Raw genomic sequence first — 16,569 nt, forward strand, 5'->3', positions numbered from 1 at the left:
TTTGGTTCATTCTGTAGATACTCCTGCATACCATCCTATGCTCAAAGTGTCTTCCAAGTTTGCAGTTATGTATGTTTTGTATTTCCTTTAGTACAAGAGTAGAAATACATTGTTGAATAGCTAGCTGTAGAAGTCTATGTCATCCTGTTAGCAATTGCCCTATAACCATGCTGATTTCAATGTGATTTCAGCATAAATAGCCTATAGTTCCACTGCTAGTTGTTTATAACCTAATACAGAAACATTTCCTGTCTTGCTTCCTCTCCTTCTTAGAAGAGGAGGATGTGTCAGTGGTGGAGCATAAAGTAGACCTTTTTTTGCTATAGATTTTAAAAAAAGTATTTCCTGCCTATTTTGTTTATAGTTAGCATAGTTAAAAAAAACACACATGCTGGGACATATGGTATAGAATGAGCTCCATTCAATTGCTGCACTCAAATATACACACCACTAGAGAGATGATTGCTCAAAACTAGTTTTATTTTTAAAATGAGTGCATGGCACTCAGCTGGAATTTTTTTATTGTAGACATTTCTCTTGCATGACCACGACACATAATTCCTTCAGTTGGAATTTCAAGTAGTGTGTGGATTCAGTGGAGATTGACCAAACCCATTTTTTTTTATATATAAAAAAGCAATAACTGGAAATGGTTCACAGTGCATATTCTATTGTCAATATCCTGCTAGTATGTCAAACTCAAAAGGCTACGGTAAATAATAAATAAATAAAAAATTCAGAGCAGAAAACCACAAACCCAATAGCACATAGTGGATCCTTTTAAGTCTAATGACTTAAATACAAACAATACCCTATTACACATAGGCTTTGCTGTTAACTAATTACCCTCCCCCATAATTCCAGTGTTAATTATCAGCTAATGTTTGAGTGTACAGGCCTACAAAATAGACGTCTTTTGTATTAGTAACTCGTTTGCTGTCTCACACATGGAGGATGAAAATGAACCCAATGTAAAAAAAAAAACACAAAATAAGTAACCTGCTGTTATTTCAAGTCATGGATTACCACAAGACTGTACATTCAACGTATTATTGAGGTAGTCAAACAATGAAGAGTCTTACGTATAGTATTACAAACTAAGTTGAGTATCTTTCCTTTTCAGATGCATTCTGTAGTCCTTCATCCTCACATATTAAAGTGAAACCACCACAAGTGATACCATCAGACCTCTACCTCTTCTATTTGTAGCCTTCTCTCTGCCCCTTTAAAGGACAGCATGTGAGAGGAAAACAAGGCAATACCTTAGGAAAGAAGTAGCAAGGACACTTTATCAAATTGGTGGTGTTCTCAGAATGTTCCCTTCTCTCAAAAACTCACATTTGTCAAAGACACCCTGAAAATATATTACGGTATAAAATAATTGCCTCAGAGGATTGTTTCTCCTCTAAATTAAAGAATATTTTCTTGCAGCATACTCAGCTCTAGGAGAGCCTTTTCATCAAGTAGTGCCATTTCTCTCAGAGCACCAAGTGTTTGGGGATGGTCCCTTTTGTGAGGAAAATCTGTTGACAATTTTTATATATACTTTCCCCTATCAACTCATACTATTCTTTTGAAAAACTTAATCCATCCCTAGACATCAGGAAGCAAGTGCTACCCTCTGCCTTCAACCATCATGGATTCCTTCTCACATCTACATCAGATAGGAAGCTAGAGAAGATGTAAGGTGTTCACCCATTTGCCACTCTGTTGCTGGTATGAACCCAAGTATAGGAAATTAAATAGCTAAAAACTATCACCTTTCTGATAGTTATGCACTTAGCAGTCTTTGTAGGACTATCTAGTTCACATCAGAAAAATATCTGAATCACTATTAATACGATTGTAGAAACAAGAAGTGGTAGCTGTTCTGGTAGAGCCTGAGAACTTCAATCCCGTATTTGCTCTGCAACTATCATGTACAATGCTATGCTTCTTGAAAAGATTTAAATTGTACTTTCTCCCTATTTAAGTAGGAATTCAATACAATGGAGAGGGGGGGGAAAAGGATTTGGGTCATAAATAGTTGGTTACATAATCTAGGGGAAACCACAAACAATATTCAGTTGGCTATGGTACAACATTGGTTTTGTTTGAAGATAGCACACCATTCTTCCCAATAGAAAGCACAATTTTGGATTAAGGGAGTAGTCTGGATGAGTATCTGAACTCCCTTTGGTATTTGCTATGGCCATTACCCTGAGTGAGGAAACCCAAGAACACTACTTAAATGATATACACCAGTATCAAAGTAGTTTGATTATTCCCTGAGTTAGTATGACAGTTTAGCTCTAAACTGGTTTCAGCAAACACTAAAGTACTTTGAAGTATGAGATATACAAAAAAGTTAACCCAAAGGGCATTCTAACACAAAATCTCATCCAAAGATCTTGAACGAGAGCGGAACTGCCAATTTCAATCAAGAGGTTCTCTCCTCTCTCCCATGTGGCTCTCCATCCTGAAGGAAAGCATGGCACTTGGTGGAGTTTAAAGTCTTATTCAATACTGTATAGCGAAGGGTAGACACAGTGGTCCCTTTAGAACCACACAGGATCATTCCTCTTCATGGGAAGACAAACTAAGCCAGTGCAGCAGTTTCTCAGCCTCAGTTTTAAGCGCAGGCTTCAACTGAACAAATACAACTGTGAACGGGGAGTAGTCCATCCTTCTCAGGTTGTTAACACCTTATCAGTAGGTATAATCTCATATTAGCAGTTCCTGCAATCGAGTTACCTTTAAAAAAAAGTATTCAACTACTTCTCTGCTGTTAAGAGGAAAAATAGAGGTCTGTCCTCCTTGCAGCGTTTTGCTGTAGTTATCACCTCTCAAAGCAGGGAGTAATGCAAGGATAACGTCCAGCGATCTGATAGCTTCGGTTGTAAGAAACACTTATACATGGCTTCACTTCTATGGGGACAGTTAGTGACATTCCAGCAGCCGTCTGTATATGACCTCTAGCCTGGACACCACCTTGTAAACCAGCTGGGCAAGTCTGCAGTGGATAAGACGACGTGTGGCCAGATGGCAGAATCTGCTGGCAGTTTTGCTGCTGCGCTGTTGGATGAAACTGCTGAGGAGTCTGATGTGCTTGAACATACTGGGGTATGTGCTGCTGTGGAGGCTGTGGGGTTGTTTGAAATAAACTGTGCTGGGCTGCTTGAGAACCGTGCTGTCCTTTTTGCTTGTTGGCTTCTTTTACATCATTATCATGGGCTCTAGAATATAATATTAAAACTTTGTTTTACTATCCATTTTAGAGAGGCTGGAAACCAGAACCCACCCATCCCATGTATGTATGTATGCATGCATGCAGGCATATTGGGGTGAGAGTATTTCTTCATATATCAAAGCCTACTTGATATGCATGGAAATTTCTGTGGGAAGAAACTGAGGATGTCCGTGTGGGGAGAGAAACACACATATACAGGTGTGAACATTATTTACAATGCTTTAGATCCTGGCCCCAGTTTCAACAACAATAGAACACAATAATAATCTCAGTATTCTGTTTCACAGACATTACCTCATGTAAAGCAAATGTAACAAGCACTTTACATCCTTGTAAAACAATTGGACTGGGGGGCAGAGGGCGGGAAGAGACTTGTCAGAAAATAAGCAGCCTTCCAAAACAGATGCAGATCTGAATTTACATTGCTGATGCATTTTAAAAACAGCATCTAAGGTTGATTTTAAAACAGGGTGTTTCTTTTTTTACATATGCAAAACTTGGTATTTTTGAAAAAACAACAACAGTAAACCAGAGAAGGGGAATCTGTGGCTCTTGAGTTGTTGGGCTCCAGTTTACATCAGCCCCAGTCAGTATCACCAATTGGCAGTAGTTTCACTCCAACAACATCTAAAAGGCCACAGGTTTCCTATCCTTACAATAAAATACGCCTCAGAAGGTTATACTCTGAATGGCTATTAATTTTTTAATAGTTTCAGTATGCATTCTGGCACCTTAAATCTGCAATCCAAAACACTATGTCATTTGTGAACATAGCTTGTTGAAATTGATAGGGCATGCATGCAAGACCATGAGTTTAGCAGCAGGGCGTTAAGAGGGTATACTTTAAGCAAATGAATTCATGAATGTTTGAAACAGGTGACCGTTTAATCAAAAATAATAAGTTTAATGTTTATCACCATCTGGGGGGTATGAATGAAGCACAGAACTCCTAAGTCGTCTTTACAACTTCCTGTATTTGACTTATTCTGGCTATCTTATGGATATTGTTAGATTAGTTTTTATGCTGTTAAACGTGTATGCTTCTGCTCTTTCATTTTATTGTAGGTACATCACCTTGGGTACTTCAGTAGAAAGATAACCAATAAGTGCACTGATAGAAGTCAGACAAGGTACTATTTATGCAACTATTTCTAATGCACCAAAGCCACCACGAGCCAGATTTTCCTTGCAGTAGTAATGCAAATCAAAACTCCACAATAAAAAGCTTAAATAAAAATAGTTGTATGAATAAAGCCATCATACAATTTCAGACCGTCTAAAGTGGTGGACTGCAGGCTGAAGACAATGGATGCAGAGCAAGGCAGCACAAGGAGGGGGAAACCACATTCAAGTCAAAAGCCGATTTTGTCAAGTGGGTCCCAAGGAAGGCAAGATTAGAATGAAAGTCCCCTTAATAAAGGCACTATGTACCTTAGCCAAAACACACAAGGTTGAAGTCTGTGATAACTAGGATGAATTTCAGGCAGAAAAGGGGGAAGTCATCGGGGGGGGGGGATAATAAAATGTGGCAATTATTGTGAAAGCATTCAAGCTAAAAATGAATCAGTTGCCAGAATCAAGAATGACACCAGCATGACTACCAGTTTCTTCAAAGGGATCACAAGGCAAAACAAAACACATACACCCCACTGCATTCCACCACTTGGGCGATTTAAACCCACACCATCATGTCAGAGACTGCTTGAAAAACTTACACCAACAATCGTTCAATGCATGGCACCAGGAAGTCCCAGGAGTAGGCAGTAAGGCGATGGAGTCTTGCTGGCCACGTTGGAGAAAGACGCAAGATAATCCTTGAAGAAGCCACACATGCAGCAGCCACTAACGAAGGGGCATAATTTAAAAATGCATGATCTGGAGAGACATCGGAGGATCACGGTTTAGTCAAGCACAGTATTAGCTGTGTAACCTAAGTAACTATGGGGGTCTTTAGAACAAAGCCATGAAAACGCACCTTGCAGGGATACTTCCAAAAAGTAGTCGGCATATTTTGCCATGTACAACTTTGTCTTGTCCAAGCAAACCATTGGCCATCCATCGTGAAGATCGGACTCGTGAACGGCAATGGAGAGGTAATAGTCAATGAAGTGAGCAGCTGTCGGGAGGCAGAGGTTCCACTGAAAGGTTTCTAGTAACAGCAGCTCCATGTGCAGCAAGTTCTGTTTGGTTAGTACCAGGTTCATGTTAGTCATACAACCCAAGCTGTTTAGCTGTTCAAGTTTGGGCACACTGTCTTCCTTCTCTTCAAATTTACCTTGAGGGAAATGAAAAGGTAAAATTCCATTACAGCATAGGTACACGATAAAAACAAATGTATTTATGTTTTAGCTCCTCATGGAGGAACGGCAGTGCCTCAAAAAGAAACGGATCAACGTTGCAAAATAAAAATAATAGCAGCCGCTATACAGCAGGGTTAGCCATCAGGGTGCCTTCCAGAAGTTGAAGCATAACTGTCATCATCCTCAACCATTGTTCAGGCTGGCTGGGGCTGATGGGAGTTGAACAACATCTGGAGAACAGACTGCTGGTCAGTCCTGCTACAGAGGATTAGCTAACTGCCACCACCTGCAAAACATTACAACAGGGTTTCTGTTGCACTTGTAGTACCTTATATCACCTCATAGCGAGAAGCTGCAGAGGTAGATAATGGCCTAACCAGAGCATATATACACTTTCTATTCAGCATAAAGGATATACATTTAAAAAAACTATGGTAGATCTGGTCCTCAGTTTTAAAATTAAATATAGGTTGCTCATTTAGGTTGACAATATAAATGGATTTATTTATATGTTTATTTTTTTAAGGTTTTGACAAAAGCGTTTTGAGTAGACTCAAGGCAGATTTGGTTCGCCACTCCAGATATATTCACCGAGTAGAAAGCGATTGCTTTTTATTTGGGATGTATGCCATACTCAATGCCGCAGTATCTGAAATAACCAATTTTGGTTTCCGTATTTTTGCAAATGTGATAGAGAGAGGATTCTGATGTGGACAACTAGGTATAGTATCGAAATATTTGAAATTCTGAGGTATTTCATCCTTTGTTAAATTGCGAAATCAATTGTCCAGAAGCTTCTGAGGTAGACACAACAACTTCTAGTAGGAATTCTGCAGATCACCCAAAGCCCTCTTCACAATTTACTCATTGGGACAGGGGCTGCTTTTAGTTCTACCCTTCGTTACATTAGCTCTCTGCTGCAGAAGTTATGGTTTTCTTTCAATTTGTTGAGGATCCCGGCACAATCTGAAATGCTTCCTGCCTGGGGTTCCACACTGTGTAGTGAGACTCCACATGTAGACTCCCAATTTATAAGTTATGATCAACATGGCAGAGGTGGGAGGAGTCACACAATTTTGGGGGCAGGTTTAAACACAGCCCCAGTCACCTTGCTTTTGATGTGATTCGTACAGTGGAACCTCGGAAGCTGAACGCCTTTGAACTCAAATGTTTTGGCTCCTGAACGATTCAAAACTGGAAGGGATTATTCCGGTCTTCGGAAGCCGAACATCTGGCACGGCTTCCAATTGGCCGCAGGGCGCTCCTGCAGCCAATCGGAAGCCATGCCTTGGTTTTCGAACTGTTCTGGGAGTCAGACTCCCAGAATGGATTCAATTCAAAAACCACAGTATGACTGTACCTGAGGCAGGCCAGAGAGTAATGTGATATTAACACAGGACATGTGGATATAAGAATGAGATTGAATCTACATAGAACAATGCTCATTGAGAAACTGCCTAGGCCCTGTGTCTCCCTCACAATCCTTCGATATCATGCAGGGTGGTGTTTTTCGTTTTTCTTTTTGCATAGTTGTAGGACATGTAACAGACTGGAAAATGGAGGAGCTTTTAACTGAACAATGGGAAATATGATTTTCAAATCTGTTAATCCTGTTGCTTCATACTTACTCGCTAAAAGCAAACAGGAAAGAGCCACCACATGCAGCTGCTGAATGGATATGTCGTAACGGTCCATAAAGAGGTCCAGGAGATAAACAGCAAGATGGCGGGCAGCAGGGCAGAGCCTGAAGCGATTGCTCACAATGGCAATCAAGTCTGCAAAGTATCTTCTCAGATTTAACTGGGGAGACTGGCCTTTATAGGATGGAAGCTTCAGCTCCTAAGTGGAGAATAACAGGCACTTTAAAAAAGACAGCCACTACTACACGGGCATTGAAACTAACCAAAATTAAAGAAACTGAAGTCATTTTTAAGGTTTAGGAACCTAGGGTTTACATTTTCTCTTATTTTTTTCCCTACTGATGACACCACACTCCAGATCTTGTGATGACTCTACTCGAATGTTACATTTACAGTCGTACCTTGGATCCCAAATGCCCTAGAATTCAGACGTTTTGGCTCCCAAATGCCACAAACCCAGAAGTGATTGTTGCAGTTTGCGAATGATCTTTTGGAATCCGAACGTCCAACATGGCTTCCGTGGCTTCTGATTGGCTGCAGGAGCTTCCTGCAGCCAATCAGAAGCCGCAATTTGGTTTTCAAACATTTTGGAAGTTGAACGGACTTCCGGAACGGATTCCGTTTGACTTCCAAGGTACAACTGTATTTGTTGTTCTTATATCACTCCTTACCTCCTGCCAGAGCAGCTAACTACTGTCTTAAAACTCAATTACAAATAAAGCAGGAATTAAAATTATCAACAGATCAAAAACAACCCTTTAAAACACAACCACATTCCTGCAGCATTCCTAGAAGATAGTTGCCAAGGTCTGTATATAGCCACCCAATGCCAGTCTCGTAAATGTGTCCTGTAAGTAGGAGCAGAAGCACTTTTACACAACGCCTCCCAGTCCCTACTCACAAGTCTAGCAGGGTCCCATGGTCAATAGTATCAAAAGTCACTGAGAAATCAAGGAAGAAGAACAGGGTCCAGGTAATCAGTTTCTTCCAAGAGTGCAAGAAGCTGGGCCGCTACAACCCTCTCGGGTACCTACCTTCCCTCCAAAGGGAAAGCCAGGTGGAAGTCGTCAAATAGCTCTGGGTGCACCTCCATCTCACATAGCTACACATACACAACATCCTGCATGCATCCAAATTAGCTACAATGAGTGGTGGGTTCGAAATGCACTTATCATCCAGCCCATTTCATCAGCTGCAGCTCTTTTGAGTACCAGGGAACAGCACTGATTCCACAGCACTAGAAAGGACACTCAGGAACAATAGTGTTGACGGCCTGCCACATCTCCCTAGAGACTAAGGCCTTGACAGAATTACTAGCTCCATATGCAAGAAAATTCCACTGACCATTCAGGAATCCACTGGATTCCATAAGTGCCCAGGAGTGGGCCTTTTTTTGTATTTTTATTTATTTATAACGTAATGGAGTGTAACAGCAGGTGTCAAATAGAAGTAGAGATATATCTAGAATCAAACATGGGAACAAATTTCCATACCAAAATCAAACATAGCAACAAAATACCACAAGGTTCCAAGTAACACAAATGGGTTTACATTGTCCTGCACCTGATTACTGCAGTACATTATAAAGAGTCAGTTTTTGGACAAAAGCCTTATTTTGTTGCCTGCTCTCTCCAGTTCTCACCATATATGTAAGGGTTGTTCATAGGCCTTTCCATCCCTACCACCACCACCCAAACTACTTTAGCCTGCAATCCTATTACTTGTAACAGTGCTCACGTAACAGACAAGGCAAAAGGCTTCTTCAGCTAATCTAGAACAGTAACACCCCTATGCATATGAGCAGCTGGGACAGCCCACTACACGGGCTTCTATTACAGTAGCAAGATCTGCCTATAATCATTGCTTTCACAACACCTCTGTGGTGGAAAGGGTTACTGGATCTCCAGCTCACAGCTGGACCAAGGGGAGGCAGCCAATTAGCACATCTGACTAGCAGGCATGCCAGCACTTATCACCTCTCCAGACTTGTTTGTACAAAGCAGATGCTATGATCCATCTATTCTGCATGTAAGTACCCAAGAATTCACTGGAGCTAAGAATACAAACTGCCAGCAAGTCTGTAGTCTAGGAAGTTATGAAAGATCATTACAATGAGCATTGGGTGTTGCTAGAACAGGGAAACTTTATCCAGCACTTTATCCAAGGGCTCAAAAAATTTGGGCTCAGTCTGTAGAGCATGAGACTCTTAATCTTAGGGTTGTAGGTGCAAGCCCCATGTTGGGAAAACATTGCAGGGAGTTGGAATAGATGAGCCTTGTTGGTCCCTTCCTACTCTACAATTCTATGATTCTAAGTGTTCTTGGTTTTCACAGGGAAAACCACAGATAAAATGCTTTGACACACAAAGGCCTGAATTTACTTTACTGCTCAGCTGCCTTAGATAGCGATTATCCTTTGTAGTTAAGGGTTAACTGCAAGAGTCACTGCTTTAGTTACCTGACTCAGAACAGTCAGCAAGGTAAGACATCACAGCCCAATGCTTTAAAAATAAACATACGACCGAGAATCACTTCCACTGAAGACAAGACAAGTCTATAATTAAAGTAATCAAGACGGAATATCCCCAAATAATAGTTTGGATTTAGTTTGCAGCAAAGAATGATTTACTGCGGAATAAATCCAGAATTTCAGGATCTTTTTTCGAAGGCACATCTGACTTCAGCTATCTTTCTTAGCTTACACTGGGATCAACAAAGGCTTTAAGAAGCTGGCGAGAGAGCAGAAAAATGGGATGATAGTCACACAAACCACTCATGCTTCAAAACAGCTGCCAGGGCAAGTACACTGGTTTAGTTTCAAAGAGATGTTGATGCTTCAGTTGTCAGTAGAACAGAACGGGGCAGCCCTGCTCCTGTTTGTGACCTATATGTGAGTATGACTAAGGTGCTGTTCAGACAGATTAATGCTTAAAAGGCTGCAGTCCTAAGCATACTTACAAATATGTAAGTTCTGGTGCTTTCAGTTGTATTTACATCTGAGTAAATATGCTTAGAATAAGATGCATGCTCCCCTTCCTCAAGAGAGAATTGACCCAAGTTGTCAGCCACATCCAGACCTTTACTCTTTCAGAACGCTGCTATAATTAAACATCATCAACTGACATTTATAGCAGTGGTAACTGCTGAGAGTGCATTTGTACAACCAGAGGCAACTACACACACACCAAAGGGTTCAGAAATAGGTGGCAACTATTTATGAAATTAACATAAGCAAATCAGTACAGTATATTAACTGGTAATTCCAGAAGAGTTGCCATCATTATTCCAGCAGGGGTTATGTGCCTTTAACAGTAGCACGAAAGGCAGAAATTCAACCACTGCACCTGTTGAATTTCTACCCTGTTTAAAACCACAGGAGTCCTGCCAGAAACAGGTGGCAACTCTTAACTCCAGAGCAGATAACGTGCATTTGTTTATTATTAAAAACTAAAATCAAGAAGACATTCCAGATAGAAACCCAACGTTTTAAGTTTGGCAGCCTATAAGATTTGTAAGTAAGAAATGTTCTCACACTGGTCCTTTGAGGAAGACCGCTGCATTTTTATTGCAGTCTGCCTCTAGTCTAGGGGAAAGGGACAAATAGAGCTAATAGGCTGGCAATTTCCGACTAGGATCTATAGCACTAGCCAGCTGTCTAATGTCCCTTTAACGACTATGACCCAGCCTCTCCCACAGTTGTTTCTGCCGCCCAGCAACCCACTATCACATTTTATTCATTCTTTAGGTAGTTCCCATGAAACTCTGGCTCAATAGCCCAGTTAAGCAGCCTTGAACTTCCACACAGCGCAACGGGCTTTGGGACAAGGCATCTGAAGTTGCCTTGATGATGATTTATTTCAAAAAAAGGAAAACCCTTTTGTATAGAAGGTAGAATAAAGCCTTTTTTGATCAGGGATGAGTCACTTTGGGAAAAACCAAGACTAAACAGGTTCTCACAATTCCTGAATGAGTAGAGAGAAAATAAACAGGTCCCTCAATGAAGTTACTATCTGAATAGGAGTTTCATCTCCACATGCTGTTCAATTAAGAAAGGAAAGCTGATCAAGCAGAAGAAAAGTTTCAATGAACTCTTTGAAGACAATGCAAAATATATTACCCTTTGTTTCTATAGCACTTTACGTGAAACCTTTGACTCAGCCACCCTTCTTGATCCTCAGAAGGAACATTTCAGACTCCTTTTGCAAAAGCAACAGGTCCAGTTTCAAATGCTCACAAATATACATACATCTGGCAGACACCATGACTCAGAAGACAGACAGGCAGACACAGATCTGCGAGATCTAAGTTTCATCTCTGCCACAGACATATAATGCAGCCTGAAGCAAGTTGTGTGGGCAGTCTGGGATGTTTACCTTAGGCCCCAGTTCAGAGAAAGGTGAAGTCTGATCCTAGGCTGTTTTAGGACACCAGCTTGGAGTCTAACTTTGCTTCCATGAACAGAATACAGTACAAGGAACATTGCTTTGGCAACTTTCCCCTCTCTGCCCAGTCTCCTCCAAAAACTGTTCCTAGTGGCTGGGAGGCCCTGGTACACCGTGCTGGGTGCACATGAAAGTTGACAAGAGTTGCCCTGTCCCATGAGAGAACAAAGCAGCTTAGGAATTAAAGCCACCGGAACCAATGGGATTTAATGTACCTAAGCTTTATGGTGCAACCCTATGAGTGTCTACTCAGAAGCAAGCCCCCTTAAGTGGGAAATACAAGGCCGGTTATCAATATGGATTTAAAGCACAACTAACTTTCAGGGCATAGGGGCCTCAGAAGCAAGTCCCCCTGAATTCCCAACAAGCATGCAGTTAAGTTTCCCCACCTGCACGTGAACATATTAGCAACTTTGCTCCTGAAACAGCCCTGTGAAGGAACACAAGACTATGAAATCCATCTGGAGGTAAACAGGCGGCCCATAAGGCACGGCCTTCCTGCAAAATGTAAACGCTGGGGACAAAAGAGTGAACGCAGGAAGCCGTTTGATGCGCCCAATATGGGGTGGGAGGAGGACAGAGAGAAAGAGCAGCAGGCAGCTGTTTCGCCCTGTCACTCAAAAGAAGCAAACTTAATTCTAGCACTGAGCAGCCCGAGAACTACCTTCACCCGGAGCAATTAAAATTAAAAAAAAAGTGGGGGAAAGTGGTACAACACGATGCTGCTCTGATGATCCGAGTTACCTTGTAGCGAAGCGCTTGGTGGATGTCGGCAGCGAGCTGTCCTTTCCACCACTGCCCCTCTAGCTCCATGGGACAGGGTGAGGCGGCCGGGAATCAGCAGCGGGCGGCGGCGGCAGCAGCAGCAGCACCGAAGCCTGCACAGGAGAGGGAGCGGAAGCAGCCCAGGCTCAGACCCCCTTTTCCAGGGCCGCCGCTTGCGCCCAGTTAGAAGCAACCGGGCAACCCACCCCACCCCACCCCGCCCGAGCTACGAGAACTCCGCGATCCCCTCCCCACTCTCTTTCCAGGGAGGGAGGCTGGCCGAGGGAGCTGCGCTTGAAGCCACGCAGCTGATCCCACTCAATGCACGTCGAGAGAGAGGCGCGCAGGGGATCCTAGGAAGAGCAAGAGAGATCGAGCTCAGAGTTTTTGGTGCCGCGCCCGTCGGATCCCCCTGGTGGGAAGCGGGGAGCCTGGGGTTGCATTAAAGGGCGGCGGCGCGGTGGGCGCCCAGCTGAGCTTCGGAGGAGGCGGAGGACGTCTTGGCCTCTCGACAAGGGCTGCGGGGAAGAGCGAGCGCCGACCACCTCCTCCCCGCCCAAGACCGTCCCGCAGCAACTGCCAACTTTCCTCCTCCTTGTGGAAAGCGAGAGCGCAGCGCCAGATGAAGCTATAACAAAGGGCTTGACACGCTTCCTCCGTCTGCTGCCCGAGCTTGCCTCTGGAGAGTCCCCTTCTCCTTCTCCTCCTCCTCCTCCCTCGGAGCTCCGCGCAGCCCCGCCGCCGCCTCCTCTCCACTTACCCGGAGTTTGCCCAGCTCCACTTCTCTCTTTACAGCCCCCGGGCCAGCAAGAGATCCACCTCGGGGATCTCCCCGGGCATCGCCCCACCTCGAACGCCGATCTGCAGCAGCAGCAGCAGCAGCCTCAGGCTCGGCATCCCGCGGGAGCTGCGCTCGTCGCCCGTCGCCATCCGGCGGAGCGGCTCCCTCCGTCCATTGTTAAAGGGGCTCCGAGAGCGACTCTGTATACAAAGACAGCGAGCCGGACACATGCGGCCGCGCCTCCGCCAATCGGCGCTCGCCTTACAACTCCGCTCCGGCCGCGCGCTCCAATCAGCGCGCGCCATCCACTCCCTTACCCCCGCCGCTGCCATATGCGCTGGAAGTTTTTGGGCCAATTGGATTGCCGTAGGCCGCTCAGACTTAAAAAAGCAAAAGCGAGGCGGCGGGCGGGCGGGGAGTCACGTGGTCTGGTTTGGGGCAAGTGGTTTTAGGTGCGCTCGGGTAAAGGTCGCCTTGCGTGGATTGATTTTGGGTTTTTTTAATGTTCAAGGCGGGGATCTGTAAACGACTGGCGGGGGACGTCTTGCGCGTTGTGAAAGTGTGTGTTTTGAACAAGTTTGAATAAGCGTATATGCTTATCAGTTTAGAAAAGGTTTGGGTGCGGAGAACAGCCAGGATCGAATAAGGGGATCGTGATAAGAGGAGTGGAGGCTGCATTGATCAAGGGTCAGAGAGCTTGTCTGATGGCCTTTGCTCCTCTTCCCCCTCCAGCTGCTGGGAATCACTTGATGGCTCTCCTTCTCAGAACACACTTCCTAAATTCAGCTGCACTGTTGCAACGTTTGGCATTTTACTAAACCGCTCGGTTAATTGATAATTTGTAGAGCCCAGAAACATGAAAGTTGTGTGACTCAATGCGAACCATGTTTAATGCATGATATTTAATTAGCAACCCCAAACTGGGATGCCTTGCCTAATAGTCTGTAGATATTATTTCAGGTGGCTATGCAGAGTAAGGAGAGTTGGGCTGCATCCTTTGCACACTTAACAGAGAGTATTACCCCATTAAATACAGTGCTACCTACATCCAAGTAAACATGCACAGGATTATGTTGCATGGCTGTGCTGTTTAAGATTCATGTAAGGCTCCTTGAGTCTTAATGCTTGCTTACTTGCACTGCGTGGTGGCTATGCCCTGGGTAAGTTTGACAGAAAGGAGTGGGACCTCAGAGTGAGCAAGCACAGGGTCAGGATGGACATGTGGTAAAGCCATAGCTTTTGAGCAAAGCCATCCAGACTCTGTTGTTGGTACTGCAGTCATACCTTGGGTTGAATGTCCTTCGGGTTGAGCGTGTTCGAGTTGCGCTCTGCAGCAACCTGGAAGTAACGGAGCGCGTTACTTCCGTGTTTCGCCGCTCGCGCATGCACAGATGCTCAAAATGACGTCATGCGCATGTGCGGAAGCGGCAAAACACGACCCACGTAGACACGCTGTTGCGGCTTACGTTGCGTTCAGGATGCGAACGGGGCTCTGGAACAGATGCCGTTCGCATCCCGAGGTACACTGTACTGAGATAGCTCAGTTTGTAGAGACAGGGTTGTGGGTTCAAGCCCCATGTTGGGCAACAAGTTTTCTGCACTACAGAGAGTTGGACTAGATGATCCTCCTGGTCCCTTCTAGGTCTAAAATTCCATGAAGTGGGACTTCTGAGTGAGTATGGATACAATTTGGTATCACATCTTATTACTTTTTTGACATGATGCAGGCACTGTTCCACATTCATGGAGATGAAGGAGAAGGGCTTGGGATTTGTGTAGCTGTTTAATAGTTGCAGCCTCTCTTTCATAAAGCATGAAGTCTGCTCAAGCGAATAGAGCTTGTGTGAGAAGAATGCAGTAGTTGGACCTGTCTAGTCACTTTTGCAGCCGAGGAGGTTTTGTGCACATGCTATCATCCATGCTAAATTGTATTTAATTCAGTGAGAGATGCATGCAAAGGATCACACCAGGGTCAGGGCCATCATTAGGCCAACTAGGCAGCTATCTAGGGTGCAAATCTCTGAGGGGCGCAGTACTGACCTTTGAGGGGCACTGTTTTATACAGATTAGTTTTTGTTATATGTTCTAAACAAAATGTTTACTTGGTATTTTTCTTGGCATTCTGTGGTTCATCTGAAAAGTTGTACAGTGCTGGCATAGGATTCTTTTTAAAAAAAACTTGTAGAATTATCTAGCCCTTTTTGATCCTATCACAAATGAACATTTGCACAGGGAAAGATCAAGAAACAATGGTTGCTACCTGGGAAAAGATATCCAAAATGAGCTTACCGTATATAGCTTCTAGTAGATGTTGCAAAGCAGAACAACTTAGCATATGCAAACTCAGCCAAATACTGCTCAATTATTCTGGACTGCACACCTGATGTTAGTCACATTGAACAACTTACGATGATTGTATATTATGTTGATGCTATCAAGCCACAGATAATGAGATGTCTGAGCCTGAGGTTATCATAAGAGAACATTTCTTGGGATTTGTTCCACTATAAAGGAGACTACAGGTGCCTTTATGACAGAAACTCTTCTTGGACAGCTTGAGCAAATGGGATTAACAATTGAGAACCTTGTGTGGTCAAAGTTATGATGATGGAAGTAACATGAAAAGCAAAGAAAATGGCATACAAAAGAGAGTCTGGGACATAAACCCATGTTCCCTTTTTGTGCCCTTCAATGCACACTCTTTAAACTTGGTAGTCAATGCTGCTGCTAAATGTTATTTGGAAGCAACCAGTTTCTTCAGTTTGGTTCAACAGATCTGTAATTATTTCTTTGCATTGACTCAGCATTGGAAAATTCTAACTAGCCATGTATCACACTTAGGCATCGGTTAAGCCAAGGAGTACATCTCTTTATACTACAACAAAAACTCCAGGATAATGTGCCTAATGTTTCTGTTGCTCTAAGAATACTTCCTACACTTCCAGTGTCAATGGCAAGTGGTGAACACAATTTCTCAAAGCTCAGACTTATATAAACTTACATTTTGCAAGTAGTTGGCTTGGTAGCTATATGAATTAAACATGCCCAAGTATCAGCACTTCACTTGAAGGAATTGGTGACAAAATTATCAAAGGAAAAGGCACACAAAGTGAGATTTTGATGTGCCTGAAATTGAAACTTTTAGAAGACTAATTGTTTTAACATCACAATTCACACAGTTGTTCAAAATGGTTTGTGTGCTAAAATAAATTTAGCAGTTTCAAGTTTTGTGCTTTTCATTTTTTCAACAAGACATCTGTTTTTGAAAATTGATGTTAGCAGTTTTGGAGTAGTGGGGGTGGGGAGTGCAAGTAGTTAGCCTGGACTAAGGTGCAAAATTGCCTGGGACTGGGGCTGGACCACACCAAGACAGTTTGCTTCTCCTGTGACTGTTTGATCATGCTATGGAAGTG

At 43.4% G+C, this 16,569-nt stretch overlaps 2 protein-coding genes across 2 annotated transcripts in view; one reads left to right on the forward strand and one right to left on the reverse strand.

The window, feature by feature from the left end:
• Positions 1–1,993, forward strand: part of CC2D2B (coiled-coil and C2 domain containing 2B) — a 45,592-nt gene extending 43,599 nt beyond the window's left edge. The window contains exon 36 of the transcript XR_014526855.1: positions 1,124–1,993. The gene's annotated coding sequence lies outside the window, so the exon portion shown is untranslated. The remainder of the gene's footprint in view (positions 1–1,123) is intronic.
• On the reverse strand, positions 460–16,317 carry CCNJ (cyclin J). Its single transcript, XM_083506004.1, has 6 exons — positions 13,136–16,317; positions 12,355–12,488; positions 7,158–7,368; positions 5,205–5,504; positions 4,945–5,104; positions 460–3,215 (listed from the first exon to the last, which is right to left on the reverse strand). Exons 2-6 carry the CDS (start codon positions 12,421–12,423, stop codon positions 2,819–2,821), a joined length of 1,137 nt encoding a protein of 378 aa, XP_083362130.1. The 5' UTR covers positions 12,424–12,488; positions 13,136–16,317; the 3' UTR covers positions 460–2,818.
• Between the last annotated feature and the right edge of the window lie 252 nt (positions 16,318–16,569).

This window comes from Podarcis liolepis, assembly GCF_965112155.1.
Source record: "Podarcis liolepis genome assembly, chromosome: 5".
Taxonomy (NCBI): domain Eukaryota; kingdom Metazoa; phylum Chordata; class Lepidosauria; order Squamata; family Lacertidae; genus Podarcis; species Podarcis liolepis.